The 19,625-nt window shown below is 41.5% G+C and overlaps 1 protein-coding gene across 2 annotated transcripts; it reads right to left on the bottom strand.

Moving 5' to 3' along the window:
- Nucleotides 1-2,320: 2,320 nt before the first annotated feature.
- CUNH6orf52 (chromosome unknown C6orf52 homolog) lies at nt 2,321-18,263 on the bottom strand. Of its 2 annotated transcripts, none has more exons than XM_017891118.1 (4): nt 18,098-18,263; nt 17,584-17,782; nt 13,834-13,879; nt 2,321-2,501 (listed from the first exon to the last, which is right to left on the bottom strand). In XM_017891118.1, exons 1-4 carry the CDS (start codon nt 18,166-18,168, stop codon nt 2,359-2,361), a joined length of 459 nt encoding a protein of 152 aa, XP_017746607.1. In that variant the 5' UTR covers nt 18,169-18,263; the 3' UTR covers nt 2,321-2,358. The 2 variants fall into 2 exon arrangements, with proteins under 2 accessions (XP_017746607.1, XP_017746608.1); XM_017891119.1 differs by having other exon boundaries at nt 17,584-17,764.
- Nucleotides 18,264-19,625: the final 1,362 nt, after the last annotated feature.

The raw sequence follows: 19,625 nt of genomic DNA, 5'->3' as shown, positions 1-19,625 counted from the left end.
ACTTATGACTACCACACTAGCCACGTATTTGTAACAGGGGACAATATCAACCTCCAAGGAGGTGAGTATTGGTTCTGGAGGGGAAGAGAGGGGATAAAGTAAATCTTTCTCTTTCCGGTGTATAAAGAACAGGTATAAGTAGAACATATATAATATCTATGGAATTAAAATCTTATGGAGGGGGAGCAATTAGAAAAAGAGTTTAAAGAAAAATTGAGAAATCCACCTAATCTCAGGTTCCTCTTCCCCTTACCTATAAGACCAGTGCTACACAATATGGCAGCCCCTAGTGACATGTGGCGACTGAACACTTGAAACATACCTAGTGCAAAAGGAAAAGCAAAGCTTTAATTTTGCTTAAATAAAATTTCAATAGCCATATGTGGCTAGTGGCTACCATATCAGGCCACACAACTCTAGACACTCAGACCTCCTTTTGGTTCAAGGATATCAAGCCCTTTGCACATGCTATCTGTATCTACCCATGCTAGGTCAGGATACTTTTGCTACAAATAACAAAAATTCAGAGTGGATTAAACATAAGTCCAGATAAGAGAGAATCCAGTGTTGGCTAATTCAACAGCTTCGATGCCATTATCGTGGATCCAGGTCCCTTCCATCTTCCTTCATTGCCACCCCTGGTGCATGAGCACTTCCCTAAGATTGTTCCCCTAATAGTCACAATATGTCTGCCAAAGCACCAGGCATCATATCTAAACCTCATGCTCAGTACGAGACTGTAGTTGTCTCTTTTTTGTTCCCTTTAAAAATGAGATAAAACATCACCTCATATCTCATTAGCCAGAATTTTATCATATGTCTCTATCAATCACTGGCAAGAGGAATGTGATCACTACATGTTGCTCAGATGCTACAAGAGCCATTCCCTGGAGCTGAATATAGTGCTGGTCCCCAAAACATATGGCTAGAGGAGGATGGTGGATACTTGATCAAGCCAGGGCCCTGTAGGAAAATAGGGACTTGCACACCTTGTATTAAGGAGGGGAGTGTGAAAGTAGAACTTCACCCTCTGTTCTAGGTAGAACTAAGCTGAGCTAGTGGAGAATATGCCTGTGCCAGTGGTTTTCAGAGTGTTGTTATCCAGAAACTTTTTAGAGAACTGAAAATCGTCAGGTCCCACCCCAAACCTATTGAATCAAACTCAGGATGGTGCCCAAGAATCTGCGTTTCAGCAAGTCTTCCAGGAGATTCCGATACATCCTAGAGTTTGAAAACATTGCCCTATTCCAGTGGTTTTCAACTGGGTGGTGGTGGTGGGGATTTTGCCCCCAGGGGACATTTGACAATGTCTAGAGACATTTTGGTTGTCACAACTGCAGTGCAGGGTGCTACTGGCATCTAGTAGTAGAGGTCAGGACAACGTGTAAGACAGTCTCCCACAGCAAAGATGTGTCCAGCCCCAAATGGCAATAGTGCCAAGGCTGAGAAACCATGGGGCAGAGGAAGCTCCTTTACAGTGGCCACAGCCCTCCCGGCTCTCCATGTAGGATTCAGGTCTTTGAACCTGGTTAGCGCAAGGATTAGCATCTGTCAAGCACCTTCAGAGCAGAAGAGATGTCAGATTGCCTTTGCCCACAGTCTAATCGACTTGCTTCTAAGCAATCAGTCTTCTAACAGTCAACTCAGTCAGATCAGTCCCAGGGATCACTAAAGTATCCATCCATAGCAAAGCAATAAAACAGGACACAATGATCATCTTCAGGACAAAAAAAAGACATTTTATAAGGAGCACAGTCAATATACACATTGGCGGGCTTTCATGAGGGCCTAATTCCTCTGTCTTAGAAAGTTGACAGGCTGTTTGGATCAAGCAAATTTTTTTCCATGCTTAGGAATCTTTCTGTTCAATTGAGTCTCTACTGCCACATCTAGCTCTCACATGGGGCCAGGAAACAGAGATCAAACATCCAGTTCTAACTAACATTTTCTAGACAAGACACAAGCAAGAAACCATGCATTGTCTGTGGATACAATTTCTCTCCATGAGAGTCTGAAGTTAGCGGAAGCAGCAAATCATATCAGAGTAGCCAATGCCACAATCAGTTCAGCTCAAGCCCACCTCATATTAAACCTGTTTCCAAGGGTTTTATGGCACAGTTTGCTCTACCATGATCACCACGTGAGCCCTTCTGGCACTTACTTAATATAACACTTCCAGGAGCAGATGTGCTGATAAAGTTTATTTACATTAATGTTCTCTCATGTCAATCACACATAAGCCCTGGAAGTTGGTTTTTATATACAGAATCCAGTACCTTCCTGGGAGAACTACTTTTTTCCAAAACAAAAGACGACACAATTAGTATGATAATTGCAGAGTTTAATGAACACCTTGCTTCACTTCAGGGTCTCATCTGGAATTTCAGAGTGAACTGTGTCCAGAGGCTGCCAGTGGCAATTCATGAGGGAGTTGTAGAGTTCTTCACTTTTCACCATAAACTCTTGGTTTGATTCCTCAATATTCAAATGAAGATGTGGATCTGCAGAAGCCAATAATGGATATGAAAAAGATAGTTTTTTACAGGACACATACTAGAAATAGTTTAAAATTAGAAAGCTTTTAGAAAGCAGGCCAGGCGCGGTGGCTCAAGCCTGTAATCCCAGCACTTTGGGAGGCCGAGACGGGTGGATCACAAGGTCAGGAGATCGAGACCACCCTGGCTAATACGGTGAAACCCCGTCTCTACTAAAGAATACAAAAAACTAGCCGGGCGACAAGGCGGGCGCCTGTAGTCCCAGCTACTTGGGAGGCTGAGGCAGGAGAATGGCGTAAACCCGGGAGGCGGAGCTTGCAGTGAGCTGAGATCCGGCCACCGCACTCCAGCCTGGGCGAGAGAGCCAGACTCTGTCTCAAAAAAAAAAAAAAAAAAAAAAAGAAAGCATTTGCAGGAAGTATTGCAGATAGTAAAGGTTAAAATTCCTAAATTGCGTATTTCCTTTCAATAAGACTTGAAAATAGAAATTTAAGCTATAAAAGTAGTAGTATCATCAAACTCAATGAGCATCCAGCTGACAGAAGAGATGGAGAAAAAAAATGGACAGATTTGAGATGCCTGGGGGATGGATTCAATTTGGGAGGAAAGGGAAAAAGGAAGGTCAAGAATGACTGCCATGTTTCTGGCAGGTGCCAGGTAGATACAATGCTAAACAATGAACCAAGCCAAGGGCTCCTTGGACAGGGGTTTGTAAAAATAAACATGCTACTTTAACTGCTCAGTTAACAGACTAATGTAAGTGAATAAATTTTATACAGCAACTAATTCAGAAACACAGGAGGACGTGACCTTCCATCTCTGAAACCTGGAACCCTGTGACGAGATGGTGTTATGTTATTGCGAACGTATTAAACCTGGATTTTCAGCCCAAGTTGCCAGGTTTCCAGAGCTTTCCAAGGCTTTCAAGGTCATTAGATTTTTTAATGTAATCTATTTTTTCCTCTCCTTGTACTGAACATAATTGAAGAAGCCTTTTATGTTTTCCTTTGTAATTTTTGCAAGCCTCAGTTCCTTGTGGATCATAATTTGCTTCCTAATACTCATATGGGTTCATGCTATTCATCTGTATGTCTATTAAGGACTAAATCTTTGCCCCACAAAATTCTTCTATAAAAAGCCTAACCCCCACAATGTGAAGGCATTTGGAGATAGGGCCTCTGGGAGGTTAGATGAAGTCATAAGTGTTGGGTGCTGCTCTGATAGAAGTAGTGCCCTTACAAAAAGAGACAGCAGGCAGGACACAGCAGCTCACACCTGTAACCCCAACACTTTGGGAAGCTGAGACCAGTGAATTGCTTAAGTCTGGGAGTTTGAGATCAGCCTGGGCAACACACTGAAACCGTATCACTACAAAATATAAAAATAATTTTTTTTAAAAAAAGAACAGAGAACTTGCTCATTCTCTCCTACAATGTATGCATAAAGAGGTCAAGTGTGGAAACAAGAAGGCTGCTGTCTGCAAGCCAAGAAGAGAGCCCTCGCCAGAAACCAAATTAGCCAGACCCCATATATTGGATTTCCAGCCTCCAGAACGGTAAGAAAATAAATTTTTGTTTAAACCACCCAGTCTATGGTATTTTGTTACAGTAGCCCTAGAAGACTAATGCAGTACCCTTCTGTATTTATCATTTTAGAACCAAAATGGTAAAATAGGCTTTAGTCATCATATTAATTTCATGAGCTACTTCTCACTTTTCTTCACTGGAGTCATTCATGATTGTGTTGTCTGATTCTTATTCTTTAGAGCTTCCCATCCCTTTTGAGTCATCTTTCCTCTGAGCATTTCTGGTCATAAAAGTAGATGTTTCCCTTTTTTCCCCCTAAACATTCTGAAATTTTCTTATACTTCTGTCCCCGGTTCCTTTCCTTTAGCGTTATGGGCAGTTGTCTGCTAACGGGTCCCTGACTGCATGCCCCGGGTGGGGAAAGAGGAGTTAGGATTATATGCTTATGAGCATGCTCTCCACTTAACCTGTGGCCAAGAAAACAGACACAGTGTGGTCAGCTCCAAACCCCGGATTATATGATCTCTGCCCTTCCAGTGATGTTGACCAAAACTATAACAGAAGCCTATTCAAGACAAACTAATTATACTATCCCTAAACCTGTGCATCTTCTAGACCAGTGTTGTCCAACACAGTAGCCACTAGCCACATGCAGCTATTGAGCATTGCTGGCCCTCATTGAAATGTGATGTAAGGATAAAATATATACCACATTGAAAGCAGAATGGTGGTTGCCAGGGGATGAGGGAAGGGAGAGTGAAGAGTTGTTATTTAATGGGTATAGAGTTTCAGTTTATATAATGAAGAGTTCTGGAGATGAATGGTGATGGTTACACAACATTATGAATGTACTTAATACCACTGATACATTTAAAAGTCTATTGCTTCTTGGCCTTTTGGCTAAGATCAAGTGTGATACATTTAAAAGTCAAGATGATAAATTTTATGTTATGCATATTTCACCACAATAGGAACAACTTAAAAATCTGCTTGAAGGTAATGTCTGAATAGCCCTCAGAATAAGGGTCCCCTCAATCTGCAGGTGAGGGGGCGGCCATTAAAAGAAAATGATAGAAGAAATATATGCTCCATTTCAAAGACTTGATGGAAAAGAAGTTGTTTTATATTGATTGCATGTTGGAATAATATTTTGGATATTGTCTTAGTTTGGGCTGCTAACAACGTATCAGAGACTGAGTAGTTTGTAAACAACACACAGTTATTTCTCACAGTTCTGGAAACCAGAAGTCCAAAATCAAAGTGTTGGCATAATTGGGTTCTGGTGAGGACCTTCTTCTGGGTTGCACACTGCCCAGAAGTCGTATTTTCACAAGGCAGAGGGCAGAGAGAGGAATCAAATTCCCTCGTGACCCTTGTAAGGTCACCAATTCCATTCATGAGGGCTCCACCCTCATGACCTCACCTAATCCTAATCATCTCCCTACAGATCCACCTCCTAAAACTATAACATTGGGAGTGAGGCCGGGCGCGGTGGCTCAAGCCTGTAATCCCAGCACTTTGGGAGGCCGAGACGGGCGGATCACGAGGTCAGGAGATCGAGACCATCCTGGCTAACCCGGTGAAGCCCCGTCTCTACTAAAAAATACACAAAAAAAAAAACTAGCCGGGCGAGGTGGCGGGCGCCTGTAGTCCCAGCTACTTGGGAGGCTGAGGCAGGAGAATGGCGTAAACCCGGGAGGCGGAGCTTGCAGTGAGCTGAGATCCGGCCACTGCACTCCAGCCTGGGCGACAGAGCGAGACTCCGTCTTAAAAAAAAAAAAATAAAAAAAAAAAATAAATAAAAAAAAAAATTGGGAGTGAGGGTTTCAACATATGAATTTGGCGAGGGGGAGGAACACAAATTCAGTCCATAACAGATATTAGGTTAAGAAACATTAATTTCACCTATCTCTTGAGTTGGTTAATTTGGCTACTAAAACATTTAAAATTACCCACATGGATAGCTTTGTATTTCTCACTGTCTATTTTTTAATTTCTAAATTTTCAAACTGACAGAGAAAACTGTATTTACCACATATAACATAATGTTTCAAGTATATGTTCATTGTGGAATGATCAAATGATCAAATAACTACCTCACATAGTTATCATTTTTGTTGTGGAAACACTGAATATCCACTAAGTATTTTCCTTTATTTTTCCTTTTTTTTTTTAAAGACTAGTCAAATGCAGCAGTAAGAATCAGAGTAGAACAAAAAATTCAGTCTGCAACTGACTAAACAACCAATTGCGATAACTCACCTTCGAATTAACCTGTATTTTTCACTATAATATTTCTTCATTAACTATAGTCACCATGCTATAATATATAGTATATATGTTATATATACTATAGTGTGTATATACTGTATATTATATATAATATATTCAGTTTGACAGTGCTTGCCATATCATAAATCAATATGATGTTTTGTGTGCTAGTGATAAAGTAGTGGTATGGGGGAAGGACCTGGTAGTTATGGGATGAGTATGGTTGTTTTTAGTCATTTAGTTTTGTTTTTAATGGAACTCGGGAAGACTGAGATTCTTTCTCCTTTTGGAATGCTTGCACGTTGTGGAGAAGGATGGGGTAAAATCAGTATTATGGGCCAATCTTAATCCTAATCAATAATATTAGACTCTCCTTATTTAAAATATTACATATATATTATATACATATTATATATATATAATATAATTTTTTTTTTTTTAGACGGAGCTTTGCTCTTGTTGCCCAGGCTGGAGTGCAATGGTGTGATCTCGGCTCACTGCAACCTCTACCTCCCAGTTTCAAGCAATTCTCCTGCCTCAGTCTCCTGGGTAGCTGGGATTACAGGCGCGGGCCACCACACTCGCTAATTTTTTGTATCTTTAGTAGAGACGGGGTTTCACCATGTTGGCCAGGCTGGTCTCAAACTCTTGACCTCGTGATCCACCCACCTTGGCCTCCCAAAGTGCTGCGATTACAAGCGTGAGCCACCGCGCCCGGCCTACAATAAATCTCTTGAAAGGTGTTCCTCCTAACTGAAATTCTCTATCTTTTGACCAACATCTCCCTATCACTCTCTCCCTGCAACTACCCCAGCCTCTAATAACCACCATTGTATGCTCTACTGCTATGAAATAAGCTTTTTAAGATTCCACATGAGTGAGATCATATGGCATTTGTTCTTCTGTGCCTGGTTTATTTCACTTAACATAATGTCCTCCATGTTCATCCATGTTGCCACAAATGACAAGACCATCATTTTTATAGTTTAATAGTATTCTATTGTGTATATACATATTTTCCTTATCCACTCATCCACTTATGGGCACTTAGTTTGATTCTATATCTTGGCTATTATGAATAGTGCTGCAATAAACACGGAAGTACAGATGTCTCTCTAACATACTGATTTCATTTCCTCTGGATATATGCCCAATAGTGGGATTGCTGGATCATATAGTAGTTCTACTGTTAATATTTTGAGGAAACGCCATACTTTTTATAATTGCTGTACCAATTTACATTCCCACCAACAGTATGCAAGGGCTCTTTTCTCCACATCCTACCCAACATTCATCTTTCGTCTTTCAGGCTGTCCTAGACCTGGTGAGCTCTTTCCGGGTTTGGCAAAGCCAGACGCTGACCGGGCTGAGGAGTGGGACCGGCAGCGCTGGACCACCCTTTACCAAGCGCAGAGGTGCCCTACCCGCCGGCTCTCGACAGGGCGAGCGGCCCTTCCGCTGTGCAGAGCGCAACCTGGGGATCCCGGGTCCTTGTGCGGTCACTTACCTGGCCCCACCTATCCGCTGAAAACTGGGTGGACGGCCTCCCGGTGTCCCGGCCGATATCGCGCGGGGCAACTTGTGCGTGTGCGTTCACGCAGGACTGCTGCTCACCCAGCAGTACACGATTAGGGCTATTTTTGTATTGTTAATAGAGACGGGGTTTCACCATGTTGACCAGGCTGCTCTTAAACTCCTGACCTCACGTGATCTTCCCACCTCAGCCTCCCAAAGTGCCAGGATTACAGGCGTGAGCCACCGCACACTCGGTCATTTTTTATTTCTATGAAGAATGCCATTGGTATTTTGATAGAGAGTACATTGAATCTGGCTGGCCACAATGGCTCATGCCTGTAATCCCAAAACTTTGGGAGGCCAAAGCTGGTGGATCACCTGAGGTCAGGAGTTCAAGACCAGCCTGGCCAACATGGAGAAGCCCTGTCTCTACTAAAAATACAAAAATTAGCCGGGTGTGGTGGGCACCTGTAATTCCAACTACTTGGGAGGCTGAGGCAGGAGAATTGCTTGAACCCTGGAGGAGGCGGTTGCAGTGAGCTGAGATCAAATACCACTGCCCTCCAGCCTGGGCAACACAGTGAGACTGCCTGAAAAAAAGAAAAAAAAAAAAAAAAAAAAGCAGAGCACGGTGGCTCAGGCCTGTAATCCCAGCACTTTGGGAGGCCGAGACAGGCAGATCACGAGGTCAGGAGATCGAGACCATCCCGGCTAACACGGTGAAACCCCATCTCTACTAAAAAATACAAAAACTAGCCGGGCGAGGTGGCAGGCACCTGTAGTCTCAGCTACTCGGGAGGCTGAGGCAGGAGAATGGCGTAAACCCGGGAGGCGGAGCTCGTAGTGAGCTGAGATCAGGCCACTGCACTCCAGCCTAGGCCACAGAGGGAGACTCCGTTTCAAAAAAAAAAAAAAATGAGATTGCATTGATTCTGTAGATCACTTTGGGTAGTATGAACTTTTTAATAATATTCATTCTCTCAATCCATAAGCATGAGGTATCTTTTGTATCTTCAGTTTCTTCCATCTACACTTTTTAGTGGTCAGTATAGACATCTTTCACCTCAGTTAAATTTATTTTTTTTGTTGTTTTTTTGAGACGGAGTCTCGCTCTGTCGCCTGGGCTGGAGCGTAGTGGCGCAATCTCGGCTCACTGCGAGCTCCACCTCCCGGGTTAAATTTACTCTTAAGTTTTTGTTATAGGTATTGTAAAGGGATTATTTTCTTGTTATCTTTTTCAAATAGCTATTAGTGTATAGAAACAATTTTGTGTAGTAAAGTTACAGGATACAAAACTAATAAGTTTATTAGACCTAACAGTTTTTGGCAGAGTCTGTAGGGTTTTCTTTACAGGCATACCTTGGAGATACTGCAGGTTTAGTTCCTAACCACTGCAATAAAATGAATATTGCAATGAAGCAAGTCACATGAATTTTTTGGTTTCCCAGTGCATATAAAAGTTGTTTATATTGGCCGGGCATGGTGGCTCATGCCTGTAATCCTACTACTTTGGGAAGCCGAGGCTGGAGAATCACTTGAGCTTAGGAGTCCAGCCTGGGCAACATAGTAAGACCTTGTCTCTATTTAAAACAAAAAAAATTTAAAAGAACAAATTTGGCCAGGCACAGTGGCTCACGCCTCTAATCCCCACACTTTGGGAGGCTGAGGCAGGCAGATCACAAGGTTAGGAGATTGAGACCATCTTGGCAAACATGGTGAAACCCCACCTCTACTAAAATACAAAAAATTAGCCAGGCGTGGTGGTGCACGCCTCTAGTCCCAGCTACTTGGGAGGCTGAGGCAGGGGAATCACTTGAACCCAGGAGGTGGAGATTACAGTGAGCAGAGATCGTGCCACTGTGCTCCAGCCTGGCAACAGAGCAAGACTCCATCTCAAAATAAAACAAAAAAACAAAAAGAATAAATTTGCTTACAATGTAATTACCTTAAGAAATAGTTTATTGCTGCCGGGCATGGTGGCTCACGCCTGCAATTCCAGCACTTTGGGAGGCCGAGGTGGGTGGATCACCCGATGTCAGGAGTTTGAGACCAGCCTGGCCAACATGGCGAAAACCCCGTCTCTACTAAAAACACAAAAATTAGCCGGGTGTGGTGGTAGGTGCCTCTAATCCCAGCTACTCAGGAGGCTGAGGCAGAATAATCGCTTGAACCCAGAGACGGAGGTTGCAGTGAGCCGAGATCATGCCACTGCACTCCAGCCTGGGTGACAAAGAGTAAGACTGTCTCCAAAAAAAAAAAAGAAAAGAAAAAAAATAACTTATTGTTAAACAGTGCTAACAAAATGAGCACATACTGTTGGGAAAATGGCACAGATACACTTGCTCAGTTCAGGGCTGCCATAAACTTCTAATTTGTAAAAAAAAAAAAAAAAACCCATAGTATCTGTGGAACATAATAAAGTGAAGTACAATAAAATGAGGTATGCCTGTATATCACATCATGTCATCATCAAACAAGGACAATTTCACTTCTTCCTTTCCAACCTGGGAAACTTTTATTTCTCCCTCTTGCCTAGTTGCTCTGGCTAGACTATTATGGCTACTTCTATTATGTTGAATAGAAGTAGTGAAAGGGGGCATCCTTATACGGTTTCAGATTGTAGAGGAAAAGCTTTCAATTTTTCCCCATTCAGTGCAATGTTAGCTGTGAGTTTGTTATATGGCCTCTATTGTATTGAGGTACACTCCTTTTATACCTAATTTGTTGAAAGTTTTTATCATGAAGAGATACTGAATTTTGTCAAATGATTTTTCTGCATCTACTGAAATGATCGCCAAGCGTAGTTGCTCATGCCTGTAAATCCCAGAACTATGGGAGGCTGAGGCAGGCAGATCACCTGAACTGAGTTCAAGACCAGCTTGGGCAACATGGCAAAACCCTGTCTCTACCAAAAATACAAAAAATTAGCTAGGCATAGTGGCATGCACCTGTGGTCCCAGCTACTTGGGAGGCTGAGATGGGAAGATTGGTTGAGCCTAGGAGGCAGAAGTTGCAGCCAAGATCACACCACTGCACTCCAACCTGGGTGACAGAGTGAGATCCTATCTCCAGAAAAAAGAAAGAAAAGAAAGAAAATAAAAATAATGTTTTTTGTCCTTCATTCTGTTGATGGGATAATGGAATGTATCGTGTTTATTAATTTGTGTATATTAAACCATCCTTGCATCCCTGGGATGAATACCACTTGTTCATGACAGATGATCTTGTTATTGTGCTATTGAATTCAGTTTGCTAGTATTTTATTGGGGACCTTTGCATCTATGTTCATCAGGAGTACTGGCTGTAGTTTTTTCTTGTTGTTGTGTCCTTTTCTGGTTGTGATATCAGAGTAATGCTGGCTTCATAAAATGAGTTTCAACGTATTTCGTCTTCGATTTTTTGGAGTAGTTTAAGGCGTGGCGTTAGTTCTTCTTTAAATGTTTGGAGGCTGGGCATGGTAACTGTAATTCCAACCTGTAATTCCAACCCTTGGGGAGGCAGAGCTGGGAGGATCGCTTAAGCCCAAGAGTTTGAGACCAACCTGAGCAACAAAGTGAGACTCCACCTCTACAAAAAATAAAATGAAAAATAAATGTTTGGTAGAATTAAACAGTGAAGCCAGCCATCAGGACCTGGGCTTTTCTTTGATGGGAGACTTTTTGAGACAGGGTCTCACTCTGTCACCCAGGCTGACATGCAGTGGCACATTCATAGTTCACTTAAGCCTTGACCTCCTGGGCACAAGTAATCCTCCTGCCTCAGCCTCTCAAATATTTGGGACTACAGGCACATACTACTATACCCAGCTTTTTAAAAAATTTTTGGTAAAGATAAGGTCTCACTGTATTGCCAAGGCTGGTCTCAAGCCGCTGGACTCAAATGATCCTCCCCCATCAGCCTCCCAAAGTGCTTGGGATCACAGGCATTATCCACCAGGCCTGGCCTGATGGGAGACTTTTTATTACTGTTTCAATTTCTTCCTCATTATTGGTCTGTTCAGGTTTTCTATTTCTTAATTTAATCTTGGTAGGTAGTAGATTCTATGTGTCCAGGAATTTACTCATTTCTTCTATGTTATCCAATTTACTGATGTATAATTGTTCATAATTGTCTTTTATGTTCCTTTGTATTTATGTGGTATCAGTTGTAATGTCTCCTTTTTCATCCGATTTTGAGTTTCTTTTGTTCTTAAAGGTTTGTTGACTATCTTTTAAAGAAACCAACCCTTCATTTCGTTGATCTTTTGTATTGTTTTTCTAGTTTCTATTTATTTTCGCTATAGTCTTTATTATTTCTTTTCTCCTACTAATTTTGGGTTTACTTTGTTCTTGTCTTCTAGTTCCTTGAGGTGCAATTGCATTACATTTCTACTGACCAGTACTGTACCAGATTGATGACCAGTCAATACTTGAGTGGTTATCACATGGCAGAAGCTGTTTAACCACCTAAAAGTACTTTAGACCTAGCATGCCCACACTTCCTATGAGAAAGGTAACAATGTCCCCACTTTACAGAAAGTAAAGCAGACACACTAGAGATTAATTTGTCTTGAACTACAGAACTAGTAGGTGGGATCTGAACCCTGTGGCAGTCTGTATCCAAAAAGCAGACCTTTACCTCTATTATTTTGATAGAGACAGGGGACAGCCAAATGCCTAGGCAAATAGGGAAGGGTCCCTGAAGAACCTCCAACCTGCCCAAGTCATTGTGCACAGGGGGCTTGGCTAAACATGCCCACAGTGAAAAATTCCATCCCTTAACACATGTGCAGTAAGGGAAATAAATCAATGTGGAGTGGCTCAGACTAAGGGCCCACATGCACACTGGAAGAATGAGGAGGAGTCACCAGGAATTCACACCTTATGCAGGGGAGAAGCCTGGCCTTTTCAATTTGTGTGTGGTAGCCTGGTATTCAATTTGTGAGGTGGAAACCTATGTTTTGGATCCCTCTTTTTTGTTAAGAGCTTTCCTTTTGCTTAATTAATTCCATTCTCCTCACCCTTCAATGTGTTCGCATGCCTAATTTTTCCTGGTCGTGAGACAAGGACCCAGATTTAGCTGAACTAAGGAGGAAGAAATCCTGCATCAATTTTAATAAATTGCATAACTGATGAAGGCAGGAAGAGACTCACACTTAACCTGAAAGAAATCCCAGAAAGTTTAAATAAGCACCCTTTACTCATGTTTAAATCAAAGTACTAAAAACTAGAACTGCTCAATAGCATATAAAGATTTCTTTTCAACACCAATTTGATTTAAACACTGAGCACCTACCAACATGCGAACTCTGAATTAGTCACAGGGGCTACAAAGACTGATAACAACATGCTCCCTTCTTTGATAAAGTCATAAAGGCAGTGGGTGGGTTTGTCTGGTAGGGGCAGGGATTTGGGCAAGAGACAGAAACGAGACAAACATGTGATAAGACAGACATGTGATAAGAAAAAGGCAATAGTGTTCTCTGTATTTCTCCTCTATTTTTCTTTCCCATTACTTAAAATAAAAGCAGCAAAACATTTTTTCCCTTCCTCAAATAAGACACATTCAGAGTGTTTGTCTCCAGGCAGACAAACTTTGTTCTTTCGAAAACAAATTGCGAAGTACAGGAAGCACCACACAGACTGACACTACAGTGCTGTCCTGTCAGGTACCCCAGGATCCAATAATCCTGAGGCCACAGCAATTACCTCATGCTCTCCCCACTTGAAAAACAGAATTAAAGCATAATTTTCCTCAAAGTCTAAACTTACAAAGGAAATGGAGCTTAAGAAAAATGTATTGGCTTGTTATTGTTTGGGAATGTCCCCTTTTCTCAGTCCTTCAGAAAGACCCAAAGAGGTGGCTTAGCTAAAGTTGTTCCCATAGAACCAGTTTCTAAAAACAAGAGAAATTACTGAAGCATATGGCTTAGGCAACCTACATTGGAATTTTCCAATAGAACCTCCCAGTTTCTAGCAAGCTGAGTGAATGAGAAACCAGGAAATGGGGTTTTGTTTCCAACCACTTCAGTACAAGGTTTATGTTACCTTCTAGTGGGTCTTCATCTTGGTGTTCAGCTAGAGGTGTGGTTTCCTGCAACAAAAAATTATCTCATGAGAAAACAATTTCACTTAAAGGTCTAAGGTCAATACATACTTTATTGGGAAAAACTCTAGCTCTCAAAAAAACTACCTAAAATAAAAATAATATTGAAAATTAATCTCTTTAAATCCACTTTTGAATCTGATTCAAAGAATCTTTAGGTGACAGTACAATTATGAAAGAAGTAAACTGAGTCACAGAAGAAATGTCACACAAAGAGGAGACAGCCTAACAAGGGCCTCTGGCCCCTGGATTTTCTGGGACCTAACTAGCATCCTAGAGCCTGAGCTAGGAACCAGACACCAGGGACCCTGGTATCCAGGCTCCTTATTTCCTGTACTACATGCCTGTACCTAGAGTTCTGCTCCTCCTTCCAGAAGACAATCTGTAAAGTCTCCATGAACACGTTTTCCTCATGGGCTTCTAATCACGTCCTCAAACCCATGGCTCAGCTAAGAACCAGGACATTAGGTGCTCAAGAAAATGCAGAGGCTACAGCAAAGCAAACCAATCATATTCTTACATAATGAGAGAAGTAAATGGCAGAGGCACTCCCAAAGTAAATCTTGGTTGGTTAACCCAGACCCTATTGGCTCTACTGGGGCAGCATACGTTTTTATGATTCCTCTATGTAGACCTGTTGGGAACCTGTATTTTTAAGTATGGCCAGCTATTCCAAGGAATCACTCTATCAAGAAAGTGCTGATCTAGCTCCTGGCACCTAATTAAGCTTCCCTTGCTAATAAGAATGAGAAGATACTAAAAGTCAAAGATCACTATCTTTTCAGTCTATCTGAAAGTATGCCTCCCCTTCACTCTGAAATATATTGAGGTTTGGAAAATAGGTTATACAGCTACCATAAATTTCAAAAGACAATCTGTGTCTGTTTTCTACTTAGATATGGCTAAGACACCCGGCATGGTGGCACGCAGCCGGTAGTCTCAGCTACGTGGAAGGCTGAAGCAGGAGGACCACTTGAACCCAGGAGATCAAGACTGCAGTGAGTTATGACGGCACCACTGTACTCCAGCCTGGGCCAAAGAGCAAGACATCAGTTCCAAAAACTAGTTATATAAAAAGGAAAGAAAGAAATGGCTAAGACACCCAGAGTCCACACTTCTGTAAGTCCTTTCCCATGATACAAGACTAAGTAAGCTCATATTTCCTCCTTTCAATGTGTGTTCTGGTAAATGTGGATGCTCAATAACCAGGATGAGGGAAGCAGGAACTATCTGGAGACAGAGCATTCTCTCTGGTCTGAGGGCCACCTGCCAGTGTATGCAGCTGGCTGCCTTTAAAGAAAAACACATTTATAAAAGGCTTTCCTCAGCTAGAGATAGTCTGGGAAAGCGTGCTGATGGACCACAAAGACCTGAGAATCATTTTGGAGACACCCACCTCCACAATGTCAAAATGTAAAGGAGAGGACTGGAGATCTACCCTTTAACCTGGGGAGATAAAGGTTATGGCCAGAGGCACAGCACATTGGGGGAAGCAGGGAATAACCAGGACATCTTGGAGAGGACACGCTTTATTAGAGAAGACCAAAATGGGGACGTGTGAGTAAAAAAGCGCCACCATGGAGCCTTATCATCTTTAATTTTGCTCAGCAGCTTCCCAACAGGGAACACCCAGCAGGATGGCAGGCAGATGGCACAGTGGGGTCACCACAACCACAAAATATATTTATATAATTCTTGTATGAAAAAAATGCATGTTATAGTAATAATTTGGCTAGCGGGTGAAATAAAAACCCCAGAATGTGCCAACAAAAAATGGACAGAGGAATGGAGAGAAAGGGTAGCCAGGTGAGAAAAAAAAGGATGTTCATTTCTTAATTTTCTCAAGAGTGATGAAAAATCAAGAAATACTTTCGTTTCTGAAGCTGATAATATACTCATTCCTATACTTCTCTATTTAATGATATAAGGGTAACCACCAAAAGACAGACCGTCTCCCAAAAAAGAGCAAAAAGAGGCAAAAGAAAAAAAAAAGAGTGCCAAAACCTCAGGCAACGTAGTGAAAGACTTTTTTTTTTTAAGTGCTGCAATATCAAACATTTGTTAAAAGGGAAAACCCAAATTGGGTCAAAAGGGGAAAATATGACAAGAAATCTAACAAGATATTTTACACAAGAGGCACACCTAAAACAAAAAAAAAAAAATTGAAAACGAAAGTTTGGGCAGTAAAATATCATAATACAAAGCAAATGTAAGTTTTAAAAGCCAAGGGACTAGATACAAAATTCAACTTTGGTTTTAAGGCAAAGATCATCACACAAACGGTGTCACTCCACATATTAGGAGACAAGCCAGGGTGGCGGAAGTCCATAACATTTAGACTCCAAAGCGTTAATTTCTCTAACATGTGAATATCTTATGCAGTCAAGCAAGAGGGACACAACTCAACAGAAAAACCAGAAAGAGGATATCAAAGTCACAGAACACAGATGCCAATAAACATTTCAAGAGGTATTTGCCCTCAATAATAGACAAATGCCTCTCTGCCCCATTAGATTGGCTAATCATACACAGACAAATGTAGAGTAGCAAGAACACCCACCACAATAACGAAAAGTGTAAATTCATGCAGACTTTAGGTAATTTGCTATTAAAAATTTTTAATGTTATATCCTTTAATCCAGCCCTTTCACATCCAGAAACATATTCTTGGGGGAAAAAAAAGCAACACCTCAGACAAATGCTTGAAGATAAGTAAAAGAAAGTTTGTTAAAGCCAGAAAATATTTAAAATTGTCAGATAACGGATGAGCTAAAAATCGCTCTATGTCTAAATGAGCTCGCTCTGTTGCTCAGGCTGGAGTACAATGGCAGAGTCATGGCTCACTGCAGCCTCAAACTCCCGAGTTCAAGCGATCCTCTTGCCTCCGTCTCCCAAGTAGCTGGGACTACCTGCGTGAGCCATCTTGCCCAGACCATAAGTGGGCAATTTTTTAAAGAAAGGTCTCCTTATATAGAAGCAAGCAAAGAGCAAACCAGTATGTACTGCATAGCTCATTCTTGCCTAAATCATTCCCTAACCACCAAAACAGAAAGACGAACCACACTGATTTAGCAAGAGTACAGGAGAAAGATCTAGAAGACATAGATCCACTCCACAGTACTTTCTTCTAAGTGGGAAGGGAATGGGGATGAAGGAGGGGTGTTTGAGGAGGAACTTTTCCCTTACTTCAATACATCTTTGTGTGATTTGAGAAATATGTCACTTCAGTAATTCAAACTATTAAAATATCTTTTTAAAGTGTGTTTATGTCTAACTGCTATAAAACAAACCCTAAAACTACCTTTTGTCCTATATTAAGTGTTAAAGAGTAAAATATATTGAATTATGATAATCTAAAATTTAGTAGCAAGAATTTAGACAAAGACTTCATTAGCCTTTTGTTTTGTTTCTGGAAGAGAATGGGAAATTATCTGCAAGTGAACACTTCTAGGTTATACATGTCCAAACTCAGCAAATCATATAAATCAAACATGTACCGAGACTTTTTGTGTATTATACCTCAATAAAGCTATACAAAATTAGGCTATCAGCTTTACTCTCTAGTATTAAAACAGGTAGCAAAAGCCATGCTGTGGGAATTTGGATGATAGGACACAGATGTGTGAAGATAGGAAAGTGATGTTTACTATTGGGCACACAAATGACACAAGACTCATTCCAGCAAGGAATACCTTAGGCATAACCAGAGTTCCAGCTGTGTGTTCAGGAGTCTCATGTGCAGAAAAACAGTCCTGTCCATTTCCATCCACTGCACAGCCATAGCTGTAGCCAGAAAGAAGGTATGAGCTGTGCTGTCGTGCATACCAGTTGCCATAGAGGTAACCCTGGTTGGGCTGGAACTCCTGCTTCACTCTAATAGCAAAGGGGAGACTACAGGAATGAGAATCGTCACCAACCAATGCAGAATCATCCACAAACCCCCAAACCCTTTCTTTTCTCTAGGAAGTTTGCAATAAATTGAACATCTGTGTTCAAAGCCATATAGTTTGATACCTAACGTAGATGACGGGTTGGTGGGTGCAGCAAACCACCATGGCACATGTATACCTATGTAACAAACCTGCACATTCTGTATATGTACCCCGGAACAATTTTTAAAAAGCCATAGTTTGTAAGTTACCAACAATTACGTAGCAAATAGAACAGTAACAGCTTTCCTTTTCAAAGTAGGAGAAAAACACTCACCTTTGCCAGTAGCAGTAATAGTTATTTTGTTGAGCTATGCCAAAACCTGTAAAACTCTCTCGTTGGGCCATTTATCCAGAAACTTCACAAAAAGAGAGCAGAATCCAGTTTTTATTCCTGCGTCAAAAATTCCAGCTTGTGGGCTAAAACCTCCCAACCCTGACAAGTCTCGCAACTACAGCTGAGATAATTACATTTAGTGGGAATTCCTGCTAGGCAATTAATTGCTTGGCTTTCCTGACAAATGGGGCACAGGTGTGGGTGGGGGAGGGGTGCACTGAGGCACCTGGGGGAATTTCTGGCTTCCACCTGCCAGCCCTCTGTACCAACTGTCAGGCCAGGGGGAGTCAGCAGAACCCCAAGGAGGGACAGAAGGGGTAGGTGTGTCGGTCGACAATGAAGGATAGTCTCCACTCCACCCCTTACCATAACACGTAAAAGAGGAAACTTTAGTAACTAAAACCTTAAGACAAATACATTTCTCTCCTCAGTTCCCTGCTGAGAATAACTATTGGAACTAGCACCTACTGGCTCTTTCTTTTTTTAATCCGATGCAGGTTGAAAGCATCATCCAACTAGCTGCAAAATTAAGACGCAGAGAAGAATGTGCTCCCTCGCTCCCTTCCCTCCTCTCTTCCTTTTCTCTTACACCCTACATTAATGAGAGTACACGATACAATTTTAACGAAATATTTCTCTGGTTCAGTATTTTTTTTAAAAGCATGATAAAGCTTCCCAAACTTTGATGTGCATTCAAATGACCTGGACTTGTTTAAAATGTAGGTTCTCTAACTTGACAGATTTGGAGTGGAACCTCAGATTCTGCCTTTATTAGCCAGCTCCCACCACTTTAAGTAGCAAGGTTACACAGTGTCAAAATTCAGGATAAATTTTAAGTCCATATGGGGCACTTAGGGTTTGGCCATTTCCCTGCAGCTTGCTAATAACTAAGTTCTTAATGTATTTTCTATTTACCTGTAATGTGAAAAATAGCAAACGTGATGAATTCAAAACCTTCAGATCATTCAATCATTCACCAGTTGTTGAGCCATTACTACACTCATCCCTTTGTATCCATGGGAGATTGTTTACAGGATCCCCCTCAGATACCCAAATCCTTGGATGCCCAAGTATAAAATAGTGTAGTGTTTGCAAAGAACCTACACACACCCTCCCTCCCATAAACCTTAAATTCTGTCTAGATTACTTATAATACCTAATGCAATGGCTATATATTACTTCATGTGGCTTCATCAGTAGTATCCGGCATGTGGCAAATTCAGATTTTACTTTTTGAAACTTTTTGGAGTTTTGGGTTTTTTCTTTTTTTTTTTTTTTTTTGAGATGGAGTCTCCCTCTGTCACCCAGGCTGGAGTACAGTGGTGTGATCTTGGCTCACTGCAACCTCCACCTCCCAGGTTCAAGTGATTCTGCTGCCTCACCCTCCCCAGTAGCTGGGATTACAGGCACCTGCCACCACGCCTGGCTAATTTCTGTATTTTTGGTAGAGACAGGGTTTCATCATGTT

Source organism: Rhinopithecus bieti, unplaced genomic scaffold (genome assembly GCF_001698545.2).
Source record: "Rhinopithecus bieti isolate Rb0 unplaced genomic scaffold, ASM169854v2 scaffold_19939, whole genome shotgun sequence".
In the NCBI taxonomy this organism is placed as follows: Eukaryota; Metazoa; Chordata; class Mammalia; order Primates; family Cercopithecidae; genus Rhinopithecus; species Rhinopithecus bieti.
Note: the sequence above shows the minus strand (reverse complement) of the source record. Positions and strands in the feature narration are given on the sequence as shown.